Source organism: Ambystoma mexicanum, chromosome 4q (genome assembly GCF_040938575.1).
Source record: "Ambystoma mexicanum isolate Mex_15411 chromosome 4q, UKY_AmexF1_1, whole genome shotgun sequence".
In the NCBI taxonomy this organism is placed as follows: domain Eukaryota; kingdom Metazoa; phylum Chordata; class Amphibia; order Caudata; family Ambystomatidae; genus Ambystoma; species Ambystoma mexicanum.
This window is the reverse complement of record NC_090928.1, coordinates 229,239,958-229,264,739: the sequence shown is the minus strand read 5'-3', so window position 1 is coordinate 229,264,739 and position 24,782 is coordinate 229,239,958. Positions and strand designations below refer to the sequence as shown.

The 24,782-nt window shown below is 44.1% G+C and overlaps 1 protein-coding gene across 1 annotated transcript in view; it reads right to left on the bottom strand.

Moving 5' to 3' along the window:
• RPF2 (ribosome production factor 2 homolog) overlaps positions 1–24,782 on the bottom strand; it is a 420,196-nt gene that overhangs the window by 363,931 nt on the left and 31,483 nt on the right. Inside the window, exon 2 of the mRNA XM_069607771.1 lies at positions 21,441–21,573. Within this exon, the coding sequence (XP_069463872.1) occupies positions 21,441–21,573 (133 nt within the window). The remainder of the gene's footprint in view (positions 1–21,440; positions 21,574–24,782) is intronic.

The following is a 24,782-nucleotide window of genomic DNA, read 5'->3' as shown; positions in this document are numbered from 1 at the left end:
ACTGCGTAGAAAAGTATCCCCTGAAAACTCAGAATGACCTCAAGATTCGACTGAACCAGACCGTCCAGTATACAAATGGCCATGCACATCAATGTGTGCCACTCCTAACAAATCTTTCAAATCTTTATGTCAGTTCCTCAATCAGTATGTGAAAGGTAAAGACAAAAAGTGCTGCAAAATATGGATATCTGTCCAGTGCGCAAATACACAGGACTACAAGGACATTCATTAGCCTGCATTTCTGGACCTATTTGCAAAGGCACCTTCCATGATATCAAAAGGATATCAATACATCATTCAAATGTAAGAAATCTAGTGTATAAAATATACTATGCTAAAAGTCCAGCTTCAGAATTAGCCAATTTAAATTACACTCTTCTGCATGGTACACCCAAATATCTACAAGAAGAAATTGACCGTATCCAGAAAAGATATTTTGGAAGTGAAAGCCACTTACAAAATGCAATAGTTGTAGAGCAGACTAGCAACAATTCTGCACATAGCAACCTTCTATTACACACAAACAAAAAAGAAATATTAAAATTTAAAAGTGCATCGGCTGAAATACCAAACCATGTGTGTGTGTGTTGCCGCAGAACGTTTTCCAAAAGGAACACAAAAAATATAGACATAGCATACAAAATACAAGACAATGAAGATTCCAAATGGTTTGAATTAGCCCTCTACCTTTTAGCCGAAAACAAATATCAAGTAAGTGAACCTCCAATATGTTGCAGTTACTGTACTACAAATCTAGACAACAACCAAACTCCTTCACGTGCTATCACAAATAATTTGGAATGGTTTCCACTACCAAAAACCCTGCAACAACTCAATTTGTATGAGAGCATCATAATTCAAACAGTTCACCCATTTCAAGCAATTATACGCCTTCACCCAAAAACAGCAAAATTACCTCCCTCTGAATTGGTGAAAGGCATTCGTGGCAAAGTAGTTTATTTGCCATTAGATCTAACGAAAATGTACACACTCTAGGAGTGCAACGTTCAATAGAACATTCTTTAATTGTCTTGCTAAATGGTGTACCAACAAAAGACAACAAAAATTTGGCAACAACTGGTGAATATACATAAAGTTAGACAAGCCTTGCAATATCTAAAAGAGAATAACGGATTTTACAAGGAAATAAATATTGAAGAAAGCTGAAAGGGAAACAACTGAAGTCATCAGAAACTGGACAATTTGCACTTCTGGATCCTGATGCAGTATCCACTCTTTTGGACCAGTACACAATTAATTCATTGCATTCCAATGAAAGCATAGATGATGCACTAGAAACTTACCAAATGCGACAAACCAAAGGTTCACCAATGAGCATATGGGGAAAAAAAAAAGTATAGAAGCATGTGCTTTTCCACTGCCATTTCCTACTGGCAAAGGTTGAAGATACGATGATAGACCCACTCACATTACGGCATCAGAATACCGCTCATTACGAATGTATTCGGAAGATCCACATTTTGTCTAAACCTCGGAATACATATTCGACCTACTCTTTGAAAGTGAACTAGCAACCCTATGTTACGGAGTTGCACACATTTTGAAATCTGGAACCCACTTTCAAAATATGTCAGCTACGCAATTAATAAAAGTACAAGAAAAAGATGAGGTTTTACAATCAAGTATAACAAATTTGTTTGCAAACACGCGTGATACAAAGAAATACTGGTTCCAACGGCACGGAGACGTACGTTGTATGATCAGAAACCTTGGACCACCGACTTGGTTTGTTACACTAAGTTGTGCAGACTATGCATGGGAAGATTTACATGAGTTCCTACGCATATCAAACAGCAATAAAACCAACATACATTTATTAACACCTGGAGAACTATTCTCTCTAGATCCAGTTAATGTCTCTATTTCCATCATCGTTTCATTGCTATGCTACACTTTATTTGCAATAAAACTGTTCCACCACCCGGAGAAGTGCAACACTTCTTTTGGAGAAAAGAATACCAAGCGAGAGGAGCACCACATATTTACATGCTTTTATGGATCAAAGGTGCACCTAAATTTGGTCACGACACTGATGCCACTGTTTTGCAGTTCATCCAAAAATATGTCACTTGTGAAATCCCTTTACAACGGACACAGTGACCTACATGGGCAGATTTTACAATTTCGAAGACACAAATGCGGCAAATATTGCCGTCGCAAATACAGAAACAAAGGGAAATACTACACCAAATGTCAGTTTGGTTTCCCTAGACCAGTTACAGAAACAGGTGAAGTGAACAACTTCATGTTTTCAGTTCGACAGTGTTAAAGGCAAGTTACCTATGAACACGTATTACATAAAAACAACAGAAGAACCAAAATATATCAATGATTACAATGCAATAATTGCCCTCTTATGGAATGCAAACATAGATGTGCAGTACACTGCAGACAATTCCACTGCTGTTGCATGATATGTTACAGCCTACTTAACAAAAGCAGAAGAAACAGCTTCAAGACCTCTAGGATGACCTATCATCAGACAAAACACTATCTCAGAAATTACAGCCTAAGCATAAAAACGCTCTCTCAGAGAATGTGGCGCCTATGAAGCGGCAGATCGTTTAACCGGTACTGCTTTGTACGGAAAATGAGACAACATAGTATGGCCAAGTCTTGGTCCTGCTAAATCTAGAAAAAGAGTTCTGAAATCATGAGGACATAGAAACAATTGCCAGAAATGATCCCAACAGCCAAGCAATTTTAACAAACAATTTACTGGACACATACTATCCGAACAGGAGTAACACTTTGGAAAGCATGTGTCTATACCACATAGCTGAAAACTTTGCATACAAAAACAATATAAAACCAGATGAAAGCAAAGGCAGATATAGAGTCACAGATTGTGAAGGCAGCTTAGTAAAACTTACCAAATTAAGCTTAATCATGTTAAATTGTCATTAAAAACTCTTCAACAGAAATAACTATATTACATGTCTCTGCTACAACTTTTTAAACCATGGAGAAAAGAGGAAGAGATACTAGATAACTATGACTGCTATGAAGATGCTTTCAAAGCCCTATCACAGATGTGAACTTTACGCAGTACAAAACAATGTTGCACAATGAACAGCAACATGAACTTCAGGCCCAACTAGATAAGGACTCTTCCGACAGTAGTCAACATTCTGTAACAGGCAGCCAAGAACCACTAGGACAGCCACTAATAGCAAATGAGGCAGAATTAGCTATGACAGAAGTGGAAAACACCATGTGTCACTATCAAGAAAATATAGAAGACTTAACTGTACAACAAGCAAAACTAAAGATCAGCACACCATTTTTTAAGCCGCAACAAAGGAAACTGCACATGGTGTACAACACGAAAATAAAGAATGTACCTGCCAAAATTACAAACCAATACTGCTGTACGTCAGTGGAGAAGCTGGGTCAGGAAAAACATTCTTAATAAAAAAGCATCAGCAAGTTCCTTCAGCAATTGACAAACAGCAAACTGTCAGCTGTTTTAACTGCCTACAACATAGGTGGTGTCACTTTACACCGATTACTACTACTTCCAGAAGAACACCAAAACAAATTAGACTATTACAAACTTTCTACAGAAGCTGCAATGGAACTACGCAGAGTATTAAAGCAAGTGAAAATGCTACTAATAGATGAAGTGAGCATGGTTTCCAACCTAATGTTGGCTTTGATTCACCTCAGATTTCAAGAAGTACTTAAAAACAAACTATGAAGGACTATTTGCAGGGAAACACATTATCGTTTTCGGTGATCTTCTACAATTGACACCAGTGAAAGGTGAGCCTATTTTTAAAACCTTAGGACACAAACTCTGCCGTAAAACTGTTGGCAGCAAGGAAATGTCAACCTTTGGCAACATTTCCAATACAGAGAATTAACAGAAAACATGCAGCAATCTGCAGATCTCACTTATGCCAACATCCTAAAAAGTATTAGAGTTAGTGCACTATCTCAAGAAGCACAAGCAATATTGAAAAAACTGGCACATTCATGCACTTTATGGCGATAATGCACGTGCTACTGAAGTTATGGAACAATTAGTGCACAAAATTGTCAATTGTATGGGCTTAATGCCAACTCTTGCAAGCTGTTTCAAATTCAATGAAACAATGTTAAATAAAGAAATGCAACCAATAATAGAAATTTGCGCCACACACAAACTAGACGTACATGGTATGACACTACCCATGTGTGAGCAAGCCACAAGACTAAATAGCTTAGAAAATTCAATCTCCAACACAGCTGGGTTGGAAAAAATATTAAAATTATCCTTAAATTTTAGAGTAATGCTTAAACGTAACCTTGACGTGGAGCAAGAGCTAGTTAATGGGGCACTGGGTACAGTTGTTGGCTTTCAAACATACCCATGTGACAACAACATTCAGTTTGTCAATATTCACTTTGACAAACTTTCAGAAGTGAAAAGGATAGGGCGCTCAACTGCTCGATTCCTTCTCTTCAAAGACATGCATGTACGTAGAGAACTATTTTCTCTAACTCTTGCATATGCAGTCGCCATTCATAAATCCCAAGGTCTTACCCTAGACAAAGCATTGATAGATATAGGAAACACAGTCTTTAAAGAAGGCATGAGCTACGTAGCACTATCACGCTTACGTACACTTGATGGTCTATTTCTAATCAACTTTGATGCAAGTAAAGTGAACGCTGATATTCCTTGCATTTTAGAATACAATTCACTCTACACCCCCCCCCCCCCATCCATCTGAAACAATATCCTGTTCCAGAAAAAGTAAAACGTGGTAAAAAGAAAACTAATTGAAACAGAAATGCAACAGAAGCCAACAGCAAATCCTTCAAAGAAAACAAAAGAAGGTAAAGGTTCATCAATTACCACAAGCAAAGAACAACCTATTAGGGAAAGTAAACTAGGTACTTCTTCAAAGAAGGAAGAGAAACTCCGAGAAAAGCACTCAGATACAGAACTAGCTGGTCCATTCAAATTTTCAAATGAAACTGGTGTAAGTTGCTATGCAAATGTAGCAATGAATATTCTATTTCAATTGCCACCAATTGTTAACAATATTTACTTACACAGTACAGACCAATTGTGTTTGCAAATGTTAGTCCTTCATAGAAACGTAACAATCCTGACACCACGTACAGTGTTCACGGAATAAGACAAGAATTGGACTACTGTGCTGGAATGGTGAGATTCACTGTAAACTCACAAGAAGATCCACAAGAATTTCTAATGTACTTACTACAAGTACTGGAAAACAAAAGCATACCTATAAATGAAATCTTCCAGATTTCATACATGTGGAAACATACATGCACTCTCTGTAGCAATGCGATACAGTATCAAATCCCAAATGAGCGATGTGTATGCATCCATACCTAATTGTGAATCCATTCCATTTCAGCAACTTTTACAGAAAGCAAACCATGGCAGATTATGTACCATGTGCAATTCAGACAATCGCTCCACCTTACTGATAGAAACACATAGTAAGTACACAATACTTATGCTGCTACGTTATAATGCAGATGGTACCAAAAACAACTGCAAGCTGACTGGATTCACACACGGTCAAGTGTCACTTGGAAAGAAAACCTTTACAACAGTAGGTATAATCTACCATGCAGGAGCTACAACCAATGCCAGTCACTACACTGCAAACATTAAAAAGAAATGTGGATGGGTGTAATGTAATGATAGCACTATTACTCTAAAGCAGAGATTGCCAGTTAATCTTACAAATGCGTATTTAATCTTCCTAAAGCCAAAATTTAATAACTAATGTGTTCTTCAACATTACCAAAAAGTGAAGTAAAAGACTACAAACAGTTAGAATACGCCAACAGGTATCTAACTGCCCAAGAGTATATAACGACACAGATAAATGAATACCACAGAACCGTAAAAACAAATGCAGTTACAATAAACCAACAGGTATCTAACTGTTAAAAATCGGCAACAAGGCAACAAACAGAACATTAATTAGAAAGAACACGGAAACACTAAAAGAAAGCAAATATTTTGTAGCATAGCAAATAAAGGTTTTTTTTTAATCCAAAAAGGATTTTCTTCCCCCCAGACCCAAGGATTTGAACAAACACAAACTGAGCAAAATGTACAGTACACTGGTTTGTAAACTAAATAAGAGGGTAAAAAAAATAACTAAACTGTCTCATCATACAATGTAATAAATCTTCTTAAAATGCAAACACTAACATGCTTTTTTCTTTAATCACAGTAATTAAAAAAGGCTAGTTCCGGAAAGTACTACAATCATGTAAGACTATATGGATTCTGAACAAATTAAACAGTAAGTATAATTACAGTAATTTCATACATATACAAATCTACAAGGCTAATCACCAAAGCATATCGCAACCATTTTGGCTTCTAATTTCACTACATATAAAGTTGGTTTTGGGAGCATGGCCAAAGGCCATGCTCCCAAAACTCTACACCCTCCCCACAACCACCTGAATGATGTTACATAGTACGAGTGTACCTATACCTGTGAAATGCTGCAGTAGTTGTGGCCACAGGCTACAGACTTGGATGCAAGGCCATAGGTTTGCCAATGTATGGGTATGCAGTATATAAAATCCATAGTGGCTTACAACTGCAGTGCTCGAGTGCAGGGTCTCCCCACAACCACCTGAATGATGTGCGATACTACGGGTGTATCGATAGGTGTGGTATGCTGCAGTGGATGTGGCGAGAATATAGACTCTTGGCTGCATGTCCATAGATATTGCAATGTATGGGTGTGCAGTAGCTTATTACTCTTGTGCTTACAACTTTGGCCATGCACCCAAGTCTCTACACACTCTCCACAACCATCTGACCCATAAGCAATACTACAGGTGTATCCATTGCTGTGACATGCTGCAGCGGTTGTGACCAGCGCCTAGAGTATTGGAAGTATGGCCTACGGCCATGTACCCAAAACTCTAGGCCCTGTCCACAACCACTGCAGCATATTACACCCATGGTCGCTTATACATGAATAACACACTCACACAATGAAACATTATAAGTGTAGCATGTACTCAATTTGTACCCAGGACTCTAGACCCTGCCCACACCTACCAGATACATAATCAAATGTATGGGTGTGATGTATGAATGTGATATCCTGCACTGCTTGCGGGCATGTCTGCACTCTTCGGTGTGTGGCCTACAGCCTGAAGCCATGCACCCAAAACTCTACGTCCTGCCCACAACCACCGCACTACGTAAAATCCATGTTGGCTTATAACTTTAGAGTCGACAAGTTTGTTCTCGGGTGCATGGCCCTCCCCACAACCACCCGAGTGATGTGCGATACTACAGGTGCATCTCTAGGTGTGGTATGCTGCAGTGGATGAGGCCATAGCATATACTTTTATCTGTATGCCCATAGATATTCCATTGTATGGGTGTGCAGTAGCGTATAACTCGTGCGTACAACTGTTGTTGGGTGCATGGCCATCGGTCTCTATGCACTCTCCACAACCATCTGATCCATAAGCAATACTACAGGTGTACCCCTTGCTGTGACATGCTGCGGTGGTTGTGGCCAGGGCCTAGAGTCTTGGAAGTATGGCCTATGGCTGTAGCATGTACTCAATTTGTACCCAAGACTCTAGGCCCTGCCCTGCCCACACCTACCAGATACAAAATCAATTGTATGGGTGTGATGTATGAATGTAATATGCTGCAGTGGTTGTGGGCAGTGTGTACATACTTGGGTGTATGGCATACAGCCTGCAACTATGCACCCAAAAGTCTACGTCTTGCCCACAACCACCGCGTTATATAAAATCCATGCTGCCTTATAAGGTAAGAGATTATAACTTTGTTGTTGGGTGCATGGCCTTTGGCCATGCACCCAAGAGTGCAGTGCCTCCCCACAACCACCTGAGGGATGTGCGATACTACGGGTATATGTATAGGTGTGGTAAGCTGCAGAGGAAGAGGCCATAGTATAGACTCTTATTTGTTTGTCCATAGATATTGCAATGTATGGGTGTGCAGTGGCTTAGACCTCCATTGCTTATAACTTTCTTCTTGGGTGCATGGCCGCGGCCATGCACCCAAGACTGTACACACTGCCCACAACCATCTAATCGATAATCAATACTACAGGTGTATCCATGGGTGTGACATGCTGCGGTGGTTGTGGCCAGGGCCTACTGTCTTGGAAGAATGGCCTTCGGCCTACAGCCATGCATCCAAGACTCTAGGCCCTGGCCACAACCACCGTAGAATGTCACACCCATGGCGGCGTACTAATGAATAGCATACCCATAGAAAGAAATAATGTAAATACGGCATGTACTAAATTTCAATGTTCGCTAACACCATGCGTGTCCTTAGAACCGTTTCAAGTTCCCTGTGCACAGCACGGACTGAAATACTACCCTTATTCAACCCCTCGTTTTCTGTACGTACAAACATCCCGAACAAGGCGGGCATAGAAAATACATCATGAACACCTACCGCCAGAACAAATGCAGTTTTTCACCCATCTCTTACTGTCTGAACCTGCCCAAGCACTATGACACAGCAAAATAGTTTTCAAAATAGCATGTTGCCGCTGGTTGCCGCTCCGCTGTCGGCGGATCCAAGATGTTGGGCGCATCCAAACAATCTGACGTAGAACACATCTCACTGCAGCCAATAGGCAGAGACGGCGCGTGTCCACGGTTCATGACGCCAGCCCCTTAGCCAATCGGTATCTTGTCCGTGGAGCGAACAGGGAAGTGTGACCGCGGAGCAGACATAGATAATCACTAATTTTTTAAGACCTACTTTTTGGTCATTTTAAAGAAAATTACTGCATGGAAGGTCACCAAATTTACAAACGCACGCTTTTGGGACCCTGCAACTGCCGCAAATTTGGAGAAAATCCGCCCAGCGGTTTGCCCTGTAGCCGTGCACAGTTTTTCCCCCATTCAGTCGATGGGAAAATATGACATTTTGGGACCCCCTTCCTCTATAAAACTCCCCCCCCCCCCCCACTGGAACAAAATCACCAAACTTTGTGAAAATATTCTGAGTGGCCCATATACTTATTTTGCAAAGTTTGGTGAGGATTCGTCCAGGGGGAGCGGAGTTATAAGCCGCCCAAAAAGTGCTTGTAACCTGGCCGCTCGGTCTACACTACCCTAAACTCGAGTGGTACAGCCTTCTACTAAGAGTGGAGTCTTGTACTGTCTCATTTGAATGGTTTTACTAAGACCTTAGTTGGACTTCAGAAAAACTGTCCTAACATACATGACTAAGAAAACACACAGCCATTGTGCTCCTGTTCAGGTAGCAATTGCCTACTAACACGGTAAAAAGGCTACACTGGAGCAACCACATAAAATGTACACCAGCCGGTAACACCAACATTTTATAGATGGAAAAAAAAACTCAGGTATTAAAATGGGGTACAGTGTTTGGACAGAGTCTTGAATGGACAGTTTTTAATTTTCAAATGCAAGCAGGGTTGCACGGGAGCATGGGACCCTTTGTTGATTCACCAAAGAGTAATGGGTCTAGCATGAAACTGAAGACAGGGCATTGCTCTATAAAAAGGGCACTACTGGCTTGCGGGATAGGAAGAATTTGTGCACACCCGGCATCAATCAATCAATCCTAGACATCAGTGAGCTCACCAGAGTTCTTCTAATTGGCTCTTCGTATTGTGAACAGGACAAGTTGTAAGGATTGGCTGGAGTCACTCTAGTGCTTCATGTTTATCTAAGTCAAGCTACTTCATTTGGCCAAAATGGAAATACTTGGCCCCCTAAAACTGTAGGTGGTAGGAGATACCTTGGCAGGGTCCTCCATGGAAGAATGAAGGTTTGCAAGCCCTGTAAACCCTGTGTTCTATGTTACGTGGACGGGTAGTATCAGTGAAATGAGCGTCTCCAGTAGTTCTTTTGGACTGGCAAGCCCGGTTCATACCGCAGACTTCTTTCCATTGCCATCAGCACAACTAAAAATTTGTCTGGCTCTAACCTGGAGTTGTAACCATGATTAACTTTAGTCCAATGGTTCCTTGTATGTGTATGCCGTTGTTTCATCGAAGTGAATTACTTTGTTGTAATTCACTTCACTGCAATTACTTCAGGGCAAAATAATCTTTATAGGCATGTTTGGGGGTAAAGAGGGGTTGAAAGAGCATGGGGTGTGTGGAGGTTGGGAAGGGTGGGGGGTTTGGGTAAGTGGCATGGGTAGATTTCCCCCTCCCCCATTATATAAACAAAAAGCCACAAAGTTATTGCTTTGGAGTGAATTACAACAAAATAATTCCCTTCAATAAAATAACGTAAAAGCCCTTGTATGGAGAGAACTTTACCATAAACTCGTCGAGGACTTTCATTGCAATAAAGTGCCTTTACTGGGAATGTCATTTCAAGCCCATTCTGATTTTAAATGCCAGTGTGTAGCATGGAGGGGTGGGGGGTGGGGGGGTGGTGGTGGTTTGCAGTGTGGAGAATCTTCCTGAAGGCTGTCTAACACCGTTCATCCTAGGTGGGGTCCCAATCGAGCTGCAATTAGATATCTGTGCTCTGTTCTGCCCCATCACCTCCTGCACCCTCCCCCCCCAACCCACAACCCTCAACACTTACACTGTTCGCAATGTAGGGTGTAACAAAACTGCAATAAATGCAATTTTCCGCTAAGATGTTTTGCATGCCAACATCTCCATGCTCTTCCAATTTTAATGTAGCAGTCTATGCGAACATGGCTATTATTTATTTCTTATAGAGCGCAACTCGCCCATGGGCCTCAGTGCACTGAAAACAAGAAAAAACAAACAATTGGACAATACCAAACAGAGAAACAAGCAGGCTATGTATTAAATAAGGTTTATACAGCATCCTTGAAAATGTCCAGATGAGGAATACAGCACAAAACGCGTGGCAAGGAGATCCACAGAGCTGGAGAAACATGATCAATCATGGTTTTAATGGCCTGCTGCAATTTGAAGCGACGCAAGACTAGCATCATCATCATCATCATCATCATCATCATCATCCTAACGCAGTGATCGATGACCAATTATGCGCGTAGTGCAGCGAGGGAGATAGGAGGGGCCAACATCATGCAAAAATGTATAAGTAAGAACAAGTATCTTGTGAGAAAAGTGTCCCGTAACAGCCAACCAATGTATCAGCCGCCTAGTCTGCGTGACACGATCACGGTGCAAAAAACCGACAGCTTGCACGGCATCTTTCTGAATAACCTGAAGCTTTGCCAGGTTGGACTGTGAAGTACCAGCGAGTAGGCCATTACAGTAATCGAACTTGGAGCCAATGATAGCATGGGCGAGGCTAGTACAATTATGGTCCGATAAGTAAGGCCGAATCTGCCTAAAGGTTTAAGAAAATCTGCACAGGAGGATCCGAGATGGTTAACGTGCGGAATCGTCAATTCAGCATCCAAAATTACTCCCAAAGTTTTAACCTTGGGTGCCACAGAAATGACAACCTGAGATAGTACAAGAGGTACAGTCATTCGCCAGCTTCATGAGAACAATCCCAGGATAAACAACTCTGTCTTGGTATCATTAAGTGCCCAGGCATTCTTTGCCATTCATGCCTATATGACCGAAATAGATGTAGTTACCGGCCCTATATTCTTCTTAATAAACACCTTTCAATTGGAGGAATTTCTGTGTATCATCAACATAGTTTATATTTTTGACACCAAGATTATCCAATAAATCAAAAGGGGAGCGCGTACAACCATTATACAAGGTGGGGGTCAAACAGGAATGCCGAGGCACTCCGCAGGTCAGAGTGGTTGGAAGAGCATAATGAATCTCTGCTTTTCAGTCAGTTAGGAAGGACTTTACCCATGAGGAGAAATTGGTCACCTCCATGAGCCGGTTGGCCAAGTCAAATGCTGTTGCGAGATACAGGAGCATTAACAGAGCAGTATGACCACCACCAAAGATGTTAGATTTAAGATCAAGCAAAGCAGTCTCAATACCATGCCGTGCGTGGAAGCTGGACTGCCTTTCACGGAGTATCCCAAAAATGTCAAGATAAGCGACCAGATCCAAGATTTTTAAAAGGAAAAGGACGAGAATTCCCAGCAATGCTGGAGTCAAGAGACCTCTTTTTTAGTTAAAGGCATAATCCAAGCTTCCTCGAGACTGCCAGGTGCAATACAGACATCAAAGGAGACATTAACCATGTTCGTGATAGCACAACGGACTCAGCACAATCCTTCAACTCTTTGCATCAAAAGGTAGGTGTTCCCTCACATCTCAAACTTCTAAAGTTAGCATGCACGTAAGAATTGGTCTTAAACAGGTTTGGCTTTATAAACAACTCACCCGTCACTTAGAGAGTGCAAGTGCGTAGCACAACTCCCGTTTCCCATACTAAGATTGTAGCACCTAGGCTCCAAAAGCTCTTCCTGAAGACTATACATAGAGACTAGGAAAACCCTAACATTGGACTACATTTCCAGACAGAATAGAGCATTATACTCCTTCTAGGAATCAGATTGTTGGACAGCATTCTACTTGGCATCAAACGGCAATGAGAAACAGAGCTGGAGACCCGTCACATTTAAGTTCTGGAAACCTCCAAGAGAAATACTCATGCCGTCCATGTGAGCACACTGGAGGATCACCACGGGAGATTGGGGGGGGGGGTGTTTGGGGAGGTGGGAAAAAAAAAAATACTTAAAAGCCTTTTTACAGCCTGGGTTCAACAGGTGTGTTTTACTTCCATTACTCAGGATTCAGCACCAAATAAATGAACAAATCACAACAGCGCGAGCTATGAGAAGTGAAATAACAGGATTGTATTTGGTTATTTATAACACGCTTCATACCCAGAAGTTTCCAAGCACAGACCTGGGGAATCGAACCTGTGTTGCTTCATATCGTCTTGCTTCCAAGGCGAGCATGTTGCCCCTGAGCTATGCTCCCGAGATGCATTTGACAATGTCTGGGAGGTCAATCTTATCAAAGCATTCTATGTGTTCTGCACAGGCCCAGAAAGCAAGGTTATTTGTCTATATGATCTTCAAAGCTAGCTTCCAACAAGATTTGTTATCCTACTAAAAGGAGCTCATGTAGTCTTTGAATTTGGTTCCTAATAAGTAGAAATATATTTGGAGGATCAGGAAGGCACCGGAGAAGAAACTTTAATCATGACCATCTACAGCCCTCACACCTTAGGTTCAGCATGGAAATGAGACACGAGCAAAGTGTGGGAAAGCAAACTCATTGGTTAAATACCAGCTTCACTGTTTCAATGGTTCAAAAAGGTAAGGTTCTTATAATTAAGTTTCACTTTAAACACAATCAATCGAACAAGGACTAAAATGGCAGGATCTTTAGTAATGTGAGGTTAATCTATGGACTTTTTAACACTAGCAGAAAAAGTGACCTAGGGAAGGTCTTGGGTAAAAGGGTCGAAGGCTTAGCTGAAAGGAACTTTGTGGGGTGATTAAAAGGATATGTTTTAAGCAGAACTGCAGAGCAATGGTGTTCTGTGAATTTAAAATGAACGAAAACAAGCACTTCATAAAACATCACTAACAAACTTAAGTTAAACAACTGACACCTAACCAAACTTTAAAATTGCATTTCAAAACAGGGTCTGCCTTTGAACATATATCTAGATGGGCTACTTTCATGCCCATTGCCAGCCTTCTCCAGGGTCCCTCACTACATTACTCTGCTGCACCTTCCCTTTAATGCCCATCTGACAGGTCACTTGCCATTCCCTGCTCTCCAGTCATACTCGCATGGTGCCATGGTGGCACGGGTTAATGTTGCTTCCCCAACTCCCTCCTGATCTCTTAGCCGTGGCCTAAAACACTGCCATACACTCTGCCTCTGGGTAAGCCAAACATGCTTACAGAAATACATCTCCCTCCCTTATACGCAAGTGTAGGGTGGCAGAGAGGAAATGGTAGGCATCATGTGCACCCTGGGACAAACTGGGCTGCTGCCTGCTTCAAAGACAGTACCAACCCTCTGTCCACACGAAGAGGAGAGCTCCCATCCAAGCCCCCATATCTACGGCATCTAACAACTCAGCCGAACTCTTTAAAATCTGCAAGGAGGTGGCCAATCCTGCTGCAGCATCTTCCTCTGTCCCTCTGCCAGGCCATCTGCACGGCCTTGGCTTCACATTTCATGTCTAAATGACAGGACACCCTCTCTTCCTCTCCTTGCTCTGCTTCTGGCCACCTCTCCTCCTCCCTTCTCTCCCTTTCCCTTGTTCACCCCCTACAAAGTTTATAGACAAGTCTGATCTATGAAAGTCTTGTCAAAACAGGTTCTTCCCTCCTCATCCCAAACCATCAAAGACCTTTGCTCCAGCTTTGGCCGACTTCTGCAACCACTTTCGCCACTGGAACCTTCTCTTCACCCTGAAGCATTCCCTTGTGCACCCTCTTCTTAAGAAACCCTAAGCCAACCCCTCCTGTCCGGCTAACTATCGCCTTATCTCCTTTCTCTCGGATTGACCCTCTCAGGTCCAACTTGGGTCCTTCCTCCCCTATCTCTCTATCTGTGGTGTTCCCCAGGGGTCTAATCTTTCCCCTTGGCTGTTCAACCAATACCTGGCACCTCTAGCCCACCGAATACCTGCTCTCTGCAGCAACTTTCAGTGCTATGCTCATGACACTCAGCTTGCTTGCAGGCTCAGCTGCATCTTCTCCGTCTCTCAACCCAGATTGTCTGTCCGCAATCCAGGAGTGGTGTGCCGCCAATGATCTCTACCTTAATGCCAGTAAGACTGAGAACCTCCTCATCGGCTCACCAGCACCTTCCCGTCACTCTCTGGCCGCCCACTCTGGGCCCTCTTCCTGCTCATACCTGTGAGGCTAAGAACCTCAGGATCAACTTCAACTCCACACTCTCCTTCTGTCCTCACATCTCTGACTTCTCTAAGAAGTCAAACTACCAGCTATTCTTCCTTTCCTCACTTTCCCCCACAAGCTTACTGTCTCCAGAGGTCGGTTTTTCTCTAGGCTGGACTATTGCAACAGCCTCTTTCTAAATCTAACCGCCTCTACTCTCCATCCTCTACAACTCATCTAGAACAGGACTGCAAGACTTGTCCTTGGCCTCAAGACCATGGATTGTATCTCTCCAGCACTGAAATCTCTTAATTGGCTCCCAGTGACAGCAAGGCTCAAGTTCAAAACTCTCTGCATTGTCCACAAGGCTTTCTGGGGCCTGGGACCGCAATACCGCCAACTCACTCTACTGAAATATATTCCTACTCAAGCTCTCCGCTCCTCCAACTCTTTGAGGGTCAGTCACTTCTCTAAGCAACAAGTTGTGGGCTGATCCCTTTCTTCGGCTGGTGCCTCCCTCTGGAACAGCCTCCCTGCCTCTCTGAAACTTGAGCAGAACCATCTCCCGTTCCGGAAGCACCTCAAGACCTTTCCCTTAGGCTTCTGCCTCCTCTCTTCCTCTCCCCAGCTGAACTCCTGTCCGATACATGCACTGGTCACACGGCAACCCTCTGAATTCGGGCCCCGCCTGTCCAGCTGCGAGCCCACACTGCCTCTTGGCACCCCCTGCACTTGTGGTCTGTATCTGTAACACTACAGTCCCCTCTCCTGCACTTATTAGACACTTATCTGCACTTATAACACTCACACTTGCCACCCGTTGGCTGCCCTACTTGTTGTTTCCCGATTCCTTGTCCTGCACATGTCCATCCTCCCCCCTCACGTCCCCAGCACTTCTGCCCTCCCCGCTCCCCCGCACGCGCGATCTGACTTTCACTAGGCCTAGCAAGATTGTTGTTTTTGTCCTCCCTCCGTTTCTCCTCCCTTCGTTTCCCCTCCCTTGTGTATAGACGCATTATAAATACCCTACCATATCATTCTGATCCCCTTCATTATTCACCCCTGGGGCAGGGTCGAGAGGGTAGCACTGTCACCTTCAGTAGAAAGGCTTTCGTCAGCCTACTGACAGGGTCAACTGGCTCTTGGGGTCCCCTGCCCATCCCTTCTGTGTGGCTTGGAGGGGGTGGGGGGGAAATGAAAGGTAGTCCTCTTGCAAGCCCTTTTACACCCCTCTTTGTCAACCCCGGAAAGCGGGTATCTAGCTGAGGTTCCCTCTTCAGGGCCATCTGCCCTTCTTTTCCTGGATCTGTCCAGGTTGGTCTTCTGCTTGCCAAGCATAGCTTCCAGCAGATCCAATCTCTGTGCTAGGGGCTGTACACCCCGCAATACTGCTTACGACAATGAGTCTTCCCAGGACTCTTAAAACTAAGGGACAGGTCCTAGTCCCCCTTTGTGGGCTCCTCCACCCACTCCTCCGAGCTCCATTCCGGGGAGGTGCTCTGTGGCACTTTAGGGCCTTCAAAGTGTGCCATTCTAAATGCTCGAACTAGTGAGCTGCTAGGGAATTCAGCTGTGCAGCAGCCTGTAAAGTGTCTCAAAATCGTTTTTAGTTTTTTATTTTTATATATAAATGCTAAACTGGTAATATTAAGATGCGTGTTCTCCGTGCTGAATTGGCGATGAACTGAGGCCTGGAGACTGCTGGGATGTGAAGCAGTGCGCCTTCCTCCCGCGGGGTCGTAGTGCCTTGCTGTATTCACGCCTGTGTTACTGCTGCCACACAGAATTATCCTGATCAGCGTGGAAGGAGGCGGGGCCGGATGCCTAATGCGAGCACTTTCACTCGCGGCTGTGGCCCAGTCCTCCTTTTGAATCCAATCGATGATACACGCGCACGCCGCTAATGAAGTCAAGATTCCTATCGTTTTACAGCGTGCATATGCACACCTGAAAATGTTCACACAGAAACAATAGAAAACAGAAAATATAGTACTCTGTGTGCATGTTTATATTGAAAATCACTCATATTCATATATAAACGTTATATCACCTATGCAATACTATCATTGACAGTGTAAAGTGAACGATTCACTTATCCGAGTGCAGCAACAAAGAAAAGAGGAATGGACCCGAGAGAGAGGCTTATTTATACACAGGGACAGATCTGAGGCTCAGAAGAACAGCAGCTCAGGACTACTAGAAACTCAGGGATCATGGGGATTTTTGAAACTCTGGGACCTTTTTGGTTTTAAGCTCAGGAAGAGCTTCTGAGTACACAAAAACGGAGTTAAGAAATACTGTGCGGGTATTAATAGAGAAAGAAAAGCATAATGCTCACCTCCTGTCTTGACATGGAACTGTATATGAGCAATTCTGCAGTCATAAAATGGGGTCTTTGGAGTTAAAACCAGGAGCAAATTCAGGGTGGACAGTGGAGTGAGGCGGGGCGGTCCTGGCTCCTCTCCTATTCCGATTATACATCAACAAGATAGTCATGGAACTGTCAAGATGGCAAGCCAAAAGGTGCGATTCCCGCGAAGCTGGGTAGCAATGTGTACCCGGCACGATCGCTTGCTGATCATGCTGTTCTGCTGGCTACATCGCCTATGGGGATTAGGCTTTCTCTGGAGTGTTTTCTCAATCAATGCACAAACCTAGGACTGACTTTAAATAAGGCCAAGACAAAGGTCTTGGTTTTTAGGCCTAGGTTATATAGGTGCTGCGCATCCACTCTGAAAGTTGAAGATCTCGAACAAGTTTGTTATTATGACTATTTCGGTGAACGATTTTATGTCACTAGGACTTGCCTCCCTCTGTTGGATAATGCTCAGGTTGTGCTGGGGTAAAATAGTGGTAGGTTGAGGACGTATTTTTTTTGGGAACATGGGGAAAGGGCTGCGTCCCCTGCAATCAGCATCTATGTAGCACATTCGGCCTCAGCAAACGTCTATGGTGCCGAGTTGTGCGGGCACATTAATTCCCAGCAGTGGCACTAGAACTTCAAACCAAATACCCAGATCCTCTTATTGTGGGCGATTTTAATCTTCTGGTTAACCCTGACACTGCTGGGCAGATGGCAAATTTTATTGCCTGGATGTTGGACCTAGGTCTTCCTCAGTGGGTAGTTGAGCCCACTCATCAGCGAGGCAATATTTTGGACCTACTATTTGCCCAGTTGAAGTCTACTATTATAGCCGCCCCTACTCCTGTGTTGTGGTCTGACCACTTTTTAGTGCCCTCTCCATCCCTCTAAAGGTTCCGCCTTTGGCAAAGTCTGCCATTCTTAAGCAAAGCTGGCTGGGGGTGTCTAATCATGTTTTAACCACTTCTCTGCAGGCACACTGCGGCCAGGCTACTACCTGTACCCTGGCAGCACCGGATGCCTCTTTTCTAGCAACGGCTGATTCACTAGTTCCTCTTAGACTATGTAAACAGAGAAGCCGTTCCCCGGAGCCGTGGTTCTCAGAGGGACTTGGTTCTCAGAGGAACTTAACGGAGCCAAGCTGCTTTGCAGGCAGACAGAGAAAGTGGCAGGCTAACTACTCCTGTGAAGCCAAGGCTGCCTTTCGCCACTCTTTCACTGTCTACCATAAAGCAGTAATTAAAGCCAAAACAGTGTTCTTTAGTCACAAGGTAGAGCAGGCCCTTAATAAACCGAAGGCCCCTTTTGATCTTGTGCAATCCCTATCTAACCCTGAGAAAACACGGGCCCAGGTGCCGCCCTCACAGGAACTGTGTCTCTGTTTTTTCTGACTAAAATTTCTACCATTTGTAACAACATACATGGTGGGGTGTCGCAGTCAGTGGCTGACGCGGCCTTTTGCAGGAGGGGGCTCCCCAATGGGTCATGGTCTATGTGTTGGGGGCCATTCAGTGCTTGAAATCAGCCTCCCCTACGGACGCCATTCCCCTAGCTCTCCTGAAGGAAGTTTCCAAGGACCCGATTGCTCATATTACTGAAGCAGTAAATGCTTCATTTAGGAGTGGGGTGATCCCCGCCCTCACTTAAGCACACTCTGGAGATCCTTCTACTGAAAAAGCCCTCTTTAAACACAGAAGTGTTGGTGAACTATCGTCCAATTTCGCTCCTGCCCTTTTTGATGAACGTCCTGGAAGCATTGATATCCCCCCCCTTTGGTCTTCTTTTCTGGAGTCGTCTTAGTACTTCGACCCATTTCAATCTGGGTTTCGTCCAGGGAGGGGCACTGCATCAGTCTTAAACTCAGTGTTGGACGACCTTGCATGTTTGGTGGATCATGGTGGTCTCGGAGCAGTCGCGTTAGATCTTTCGGCTGCCTTCGACAAGGTCGATCATCCCACCCTGGTCTTCCGTCTTTCGGCTGCTGGTCTGTCTGGCTGGTCCACAGCCTTTCTGGCCGACCGCTACCAGTCAGTTTCCCTCCCTCCATTTCGCTCTAACCGCCTCGTTCAGTCTCATGGGTTTTGTTATTATTCTTATGCTGACGATACTCAAATACTGGTCCGCCTTGACCTCACTCAACCAGATACGGCTACCCGATTGAGGAAGTGTCTTGAAGATCTGGGGGCATGGATGTCAACAAATTGGCTGAAACGGCAGCAAGACAGAAGTCCTGGTTGTTGGGACTACCTCCCCTTGTCTGTTTTGGGCTGCTGATTTCTGGCCTGCATCTCTCGGCCCTCTTTCTACACCTGTCTTGTCCGTTAGGAACCTAGGCGTTAAGATCTCTGCTTCCCTTTCCATGAACGAGCAGGTTGCAGCGGTTTGCAAAACAGGCCATTTTAAGCTCTGCATTCTTCGAAAGGTCCTTCCCTTTATTCCTGTAGTGTCAGGCCCCAGTTGTGGCAGCACTGGTCCTGAGTGTGCTAGACTATTAGAATTCATTGCATCTGGCGCAGCCCCGCTATTTGATAAACAGGCTTCAGCTCCTACAGAACACGGCTGCAAGAGCTATTTTTCGTCACCTTGTTGGAGCCCATATGTCTCCATTGTTAAGGCAGCTTCATTGTCTCCCCGTTGAAAAACTGATTTTAAGTCCTTATGTATCGTCTATCGTGCCTTCTATGACCTAGGAGCAGAATATATGCAGGCAAATTGTGCAGTATGGGCCTACTCGCCCACTACTCTCAGTCTGCTCTTCGGGTTGTTCCTTGGAGCAGACTGTCCTGAACCGGTGGGCTAGCTTTTTCAGTGACTGAGGCAAAAGCCTAGAATGCTCTCCTGTTTGCTCTTCGGGGGTCTGCTGACCACCTCACTTTCCATCGGCTACTGAAAACCTTACTGTTCTAATTGCTCTGATATTTTACTGGAATTTCCTCTCACGCAGCCAGCGCCATGATGCCTCTGGCCGTACGGGCGCTTAATAAATTCAACTAACATAACAACATAACTGTCAGAAACGCGGGACTTCTGAGACCAAGTTTCTAAAAATGCTTCCAAGGCTTCCTCAAGGTTTTCAAAAGGCTCCCCCGTTGTTGAAATGGGGCCTGGAGCCCACAGTTTCACAAGTAGGCTGGAGACTTTTTATTAAAAAAAAATGTATGATTAGTAAAATGCTTTTTAGAATTAATTAAATTAATATGCGTCTATGTGTTTTTTTTAGACAAATCTTAATAAAATGAATATACCGATTTGAGCTTCATATTTGTCTGCCCACCTTCTTCAGTCTCTCTTGTTCTCCTGGTACCATTTTTGTTCATATTATGCTGAACAAAGCCAAATTGACTGACTGGAATGGTCTTCCTCCATCTCTTGATTCCATTACCTGTTACTCTCAATTTCATACTACTCTTAAGACAAATCTTCATTTAGAACGACAACTATAAATAACTTTTTGTAGTTTTTAACCATGCAGGTTATTGTACTGTAAAGTGTGTTCTTGCTTCAGCGCTTTGGCGTAAAGCGCTTTAGAAGTAACAAATAAAGGCTTGGTGCAGGCCCACAACCTCAAGTGAACCTGGAGAAGGCAGCTAACCACAGCCTGTCCCCAAATGACCTCAAGCTGCTTCTAATAAGTCAGTCAGTGAGTGGGTAGTGTTGCTGGAGAAGGCAGTTGTGGCAGGCGGTTGGAGAGCGATAAGGGGATGTTGGAGACAAGAGGGGAGAAGGGACAGGGGGGAGGTGATTACATGGTGGCACAGAGAAGGAGAGTGAGAACATCGGAATGAGAAGGTGGTAAAGTGAGGGGGAAATAACGCTTGGAGGCAAGGAGACTCTAAGAAGAGGGTAAGATGTGGTGACAGCAGGATTGAGGAAGAGAGCAGATCACTAGCCAGAGAAAATAAGAAATCAAGGCGGTTGGGTTGGCCCAAAGAAGGCAAAAGAAACGAGAACAACAGTGGGTGCGAGGGCCAGAGATCTGTGGAAAGAGGAGTCTGACCTGAAGATACACAGGTTGATAAGAAGTGGAGATCACACCTTGTGGTTCCATCTCCCCCTGATGGAGAAGTTGCATTGATTGTCAACTTACATAGAGAGTTGTGTAGAAGATCACATTAAATACCCATGCTCCTAATTTCACAATTGTCATACTGATGAACTTCAGTTTTACAGTAATTGCAAACACACAAACATTTGAACATGAGGTTGAAATGCTCACTGAATAAGTTAAGGTATAAACTGCTTCAGATAAACAGTTATATTCTCACCACCACATATACTTACAATGTCCTTCAGAGCTTGAGTTACTGTTAAGTTGGCATTGCCACCTTTTATGAGCATGGCATTCTTGACATTTTCTATGAGTTTGGGCTCCCTCTTCTCCAGAAATCGTTTGGCCCTTTTAGTTTTGGGCTTCCTGTATAGACAAAAAGTTGAACATTAGCAGATGTAGAAGTTGCCATGCAGAATGTCTTGCTATGTCACCATTAACGATACAGTGGGTGGTACAGAGTTGGAGAAAACCAAAGATGAATACAATATCATCATGAGAAGCCACAATACTGAGGTTTTGATTTTCTCAACTTAAAAGTCAATATGCACCCAGGGAAGGCTCATTAGCCAATCAGGTGGCTGGAACAGCGGGCAAGAGAATACATTCTATGCACGCCGTTCCAGCCACCACAGGCCCTTCCCCGGGTGTCACCATTTTTATTTTTAATATTTTATGTTGGGAGGCAACAGGGAGCCTCTCCCTGTTGCCTCCCCATTCACCCATATCCCAAAATAATGCCAACCCCTTCCTCCCCCGCCCCCACCACTTACCTGCAGGACTGAAGCTCTCTGCTCTGGTCTTACCCACCTCCCGCCAACAAAGAAATGGAAAAGGGACTGTGTCTTGTCCCTATTGTGGCAGTCATCTTTGATTCATTTTCTTCCCTTCGGAGAATGACTTTCACGCACCGGCCCTGGAGTGGATATGGCCGTCAACAGCCCTCGCAGAGGCCCTCGCTTCGCTCAGGCCTACTGTGGCTAGAGCTGGAGGGCAGTTCCCGATCAGGATGCCCCCCCAATCCCACCCGCCGGGGCGCAAAAGCCATAATCATCCTCCTTGTTAAATTGGAATCCTATGATAACTAACTCCAATGAAGCGAGTTTGGAAGGCCCCGAGTTTTCCGCCCAGGATTAGAATTTCAGTTTACATTAATTTACTATGCATTTTTAAATAACTATTTTGCACCTCCGCCTCCTGAAATGTACTAGGTTACTTTGTATAAATGTTGTGTTATTTATATATCCTTTTGTTTCAGAGAGTAATGATAACTCTTTACTACGTAATCCTTTTCTGTCTTCTGGTGGACCTCTGGGCATGGTAAAAAAAAAATAAAAAAAACGAAAGAAAAATTATCCTGATCAGAACTATGTAAATGTATTTTAGTGTTGACTAAAGCTCACTTTTTCTCCCCATCTCTTTTTAAGTACTGTGCTTACCACCACGTATTGGGCACACATTTCGCCTAGGACTAGGTAGGGTCTTGCCTTGGTCCTTCAAAGTATTTATGCATACACGGTCTTAGTACTGTATGTGTTAGAATGGATTTCTAAACTGTGGCTCGACAGGCAGATGTTTAGGAGGCCACCCTTATTAGATGAACAGGGGACGCTTCTGGGAAGCTAGCCAGACCACAGCAGCATGGAGAGCAGTGAAGGCTAATCTCAGGAGGAGTGAGGGTGAGGGTGAGGGTGATGTGGTCTCCAATGAGCCCACAGGAAAAGACCAAGAATTACAATTAGACAGTATATTTACACAAATATTCTATTTATCATAGGCACAATGAATAATGAAATGCACTACTAGCAAATTACCACACAAGCAACACTAATATATATATATATTTACACACACACACACACACACACACACACACACACACACACACACACACTAACAAAGGAACATTTTTTGCCTGGTAATCTCTGGTGACTTGACTTGGTGTTTGGAGGACACTTTCTTCTGAACTGCTCTTGGGAGTGCATTCCGACCTCTTTGTACCGAGGTACAAAGGTTTTGACATATACACACACACAAATTGGAGTTAGTGCGAGAAAGTGCATAACGCCATCAATAACCAACAGAAATGGGGGAATAACTTATGTAGCACCAAAAGTCTTCAGAGATTGCAACCTTAACTGGACATTCAACCTTAAGAAGAATGGAACCTTGTGCTCAATGCACGAGTAAAGCGCACAGTTGTGCGTAATGTTCCAAAGTTCTTGTTAGGAAGCAGGTAAAAGTAAGGGGAAGAATTCTGGAGGGATGAAACAGTTTACAAGAGTCAGGTGAGGATCTGCTTCAATGAAAAAAGCTGTCCCCGACTTCTGCAGCAAATACTACCCAAGCCAACAGAAAGGTCCACAAGAAACCTTCACTACGTAATTATGATTGGATGAACAAAGGCCCACCGGTAAGAGACTTCTGCTCACTGCCTTTAGCTCAGTTTTTGTCCAGACCCGGCAGGTCTGAAGGTGGTCACCAGAGGTACGATTTCCGAACCTCCATTTGGCTTCCAGATGCACAGGTCCAGTAAGAAACAGGGGCTGCTACGTCAAAGTTCATTAAGAAAAGAAGAAAGTAGGCCACAAGCCACTCGAAGGAACGCAGGAAAAACGTCTGTAGCGACTGTCACTGTAGCACAGTGAGACAAGGGGACCCAGCTCTTGCGGTATGACGCAGTCCTCCCATCTAGCCAGCTTAAAGGCATGGTCCAGTAAAAAAAAATGTTATTGTCCCTACGGGTCGGCCATGATTTTTTAAGCCCAAGTGGCTCTATTTTAGAAAACGTTCCTATGGACCTTACCCGAGATTTCGTCCATTAAACGCATGCGAAAACAGGCACCAGGGAGCCGCCATTTTGTGATAATCCTACTTGCCGCATCGCCTTGGCTGACCTGCTTCTGCGGCACTAAATCAATTCCCCCGCCCCTGAGCCTGTCATCAGCAGACTCGTACCGCCCATTTCCCAACGCCAAAGCACGTCTTGTGTCAACATTCGCTGCGCTTCAGCTAATGACGTGTCGCCATGGAAATGGCAGGACGCCTCTTTCCGCAATAAGTATAAGCAGACCGTTTCACAACACACAGCAGCAGATTTTCGATTCCATTCCTCTCTCTGTGTTACTTTGAGTATTTTGTGCTCTGGTCAGCTACCTTCGCCGCTTGTAGCCCGTGTGAACACCTGTACCATCTCGGTAAATTATTTTACTTTGTTTACCACACAATGGCTACAATAATGCCCTACATGTACGAGCCCGAGTATACCAAGGAGGAACTACTGGAAAGGGAAGCACGCGAAAACGATGGGGATTCGGAAGGCAGTTGGCAGGACGAATCAACAGATGAAGAGCCTGGGCCTAGTCGCATGGATGGCGTCTCCACCTGGTGCACATGCAATCGGTGAGAGCTAATGCCAACCGAGGAGGAGAACTGCTGCTGCCGAGAAAACTCGGGATGCCTGGCCCACATTTCAGAAGGCGAGCCACGACCGCAATGCATCACCGAGCTGCCAGACTTCAGTGCAGCCTGCCTCACACGGGCCGTGTTGAGAATGATGGTGCTTATGCATGAAC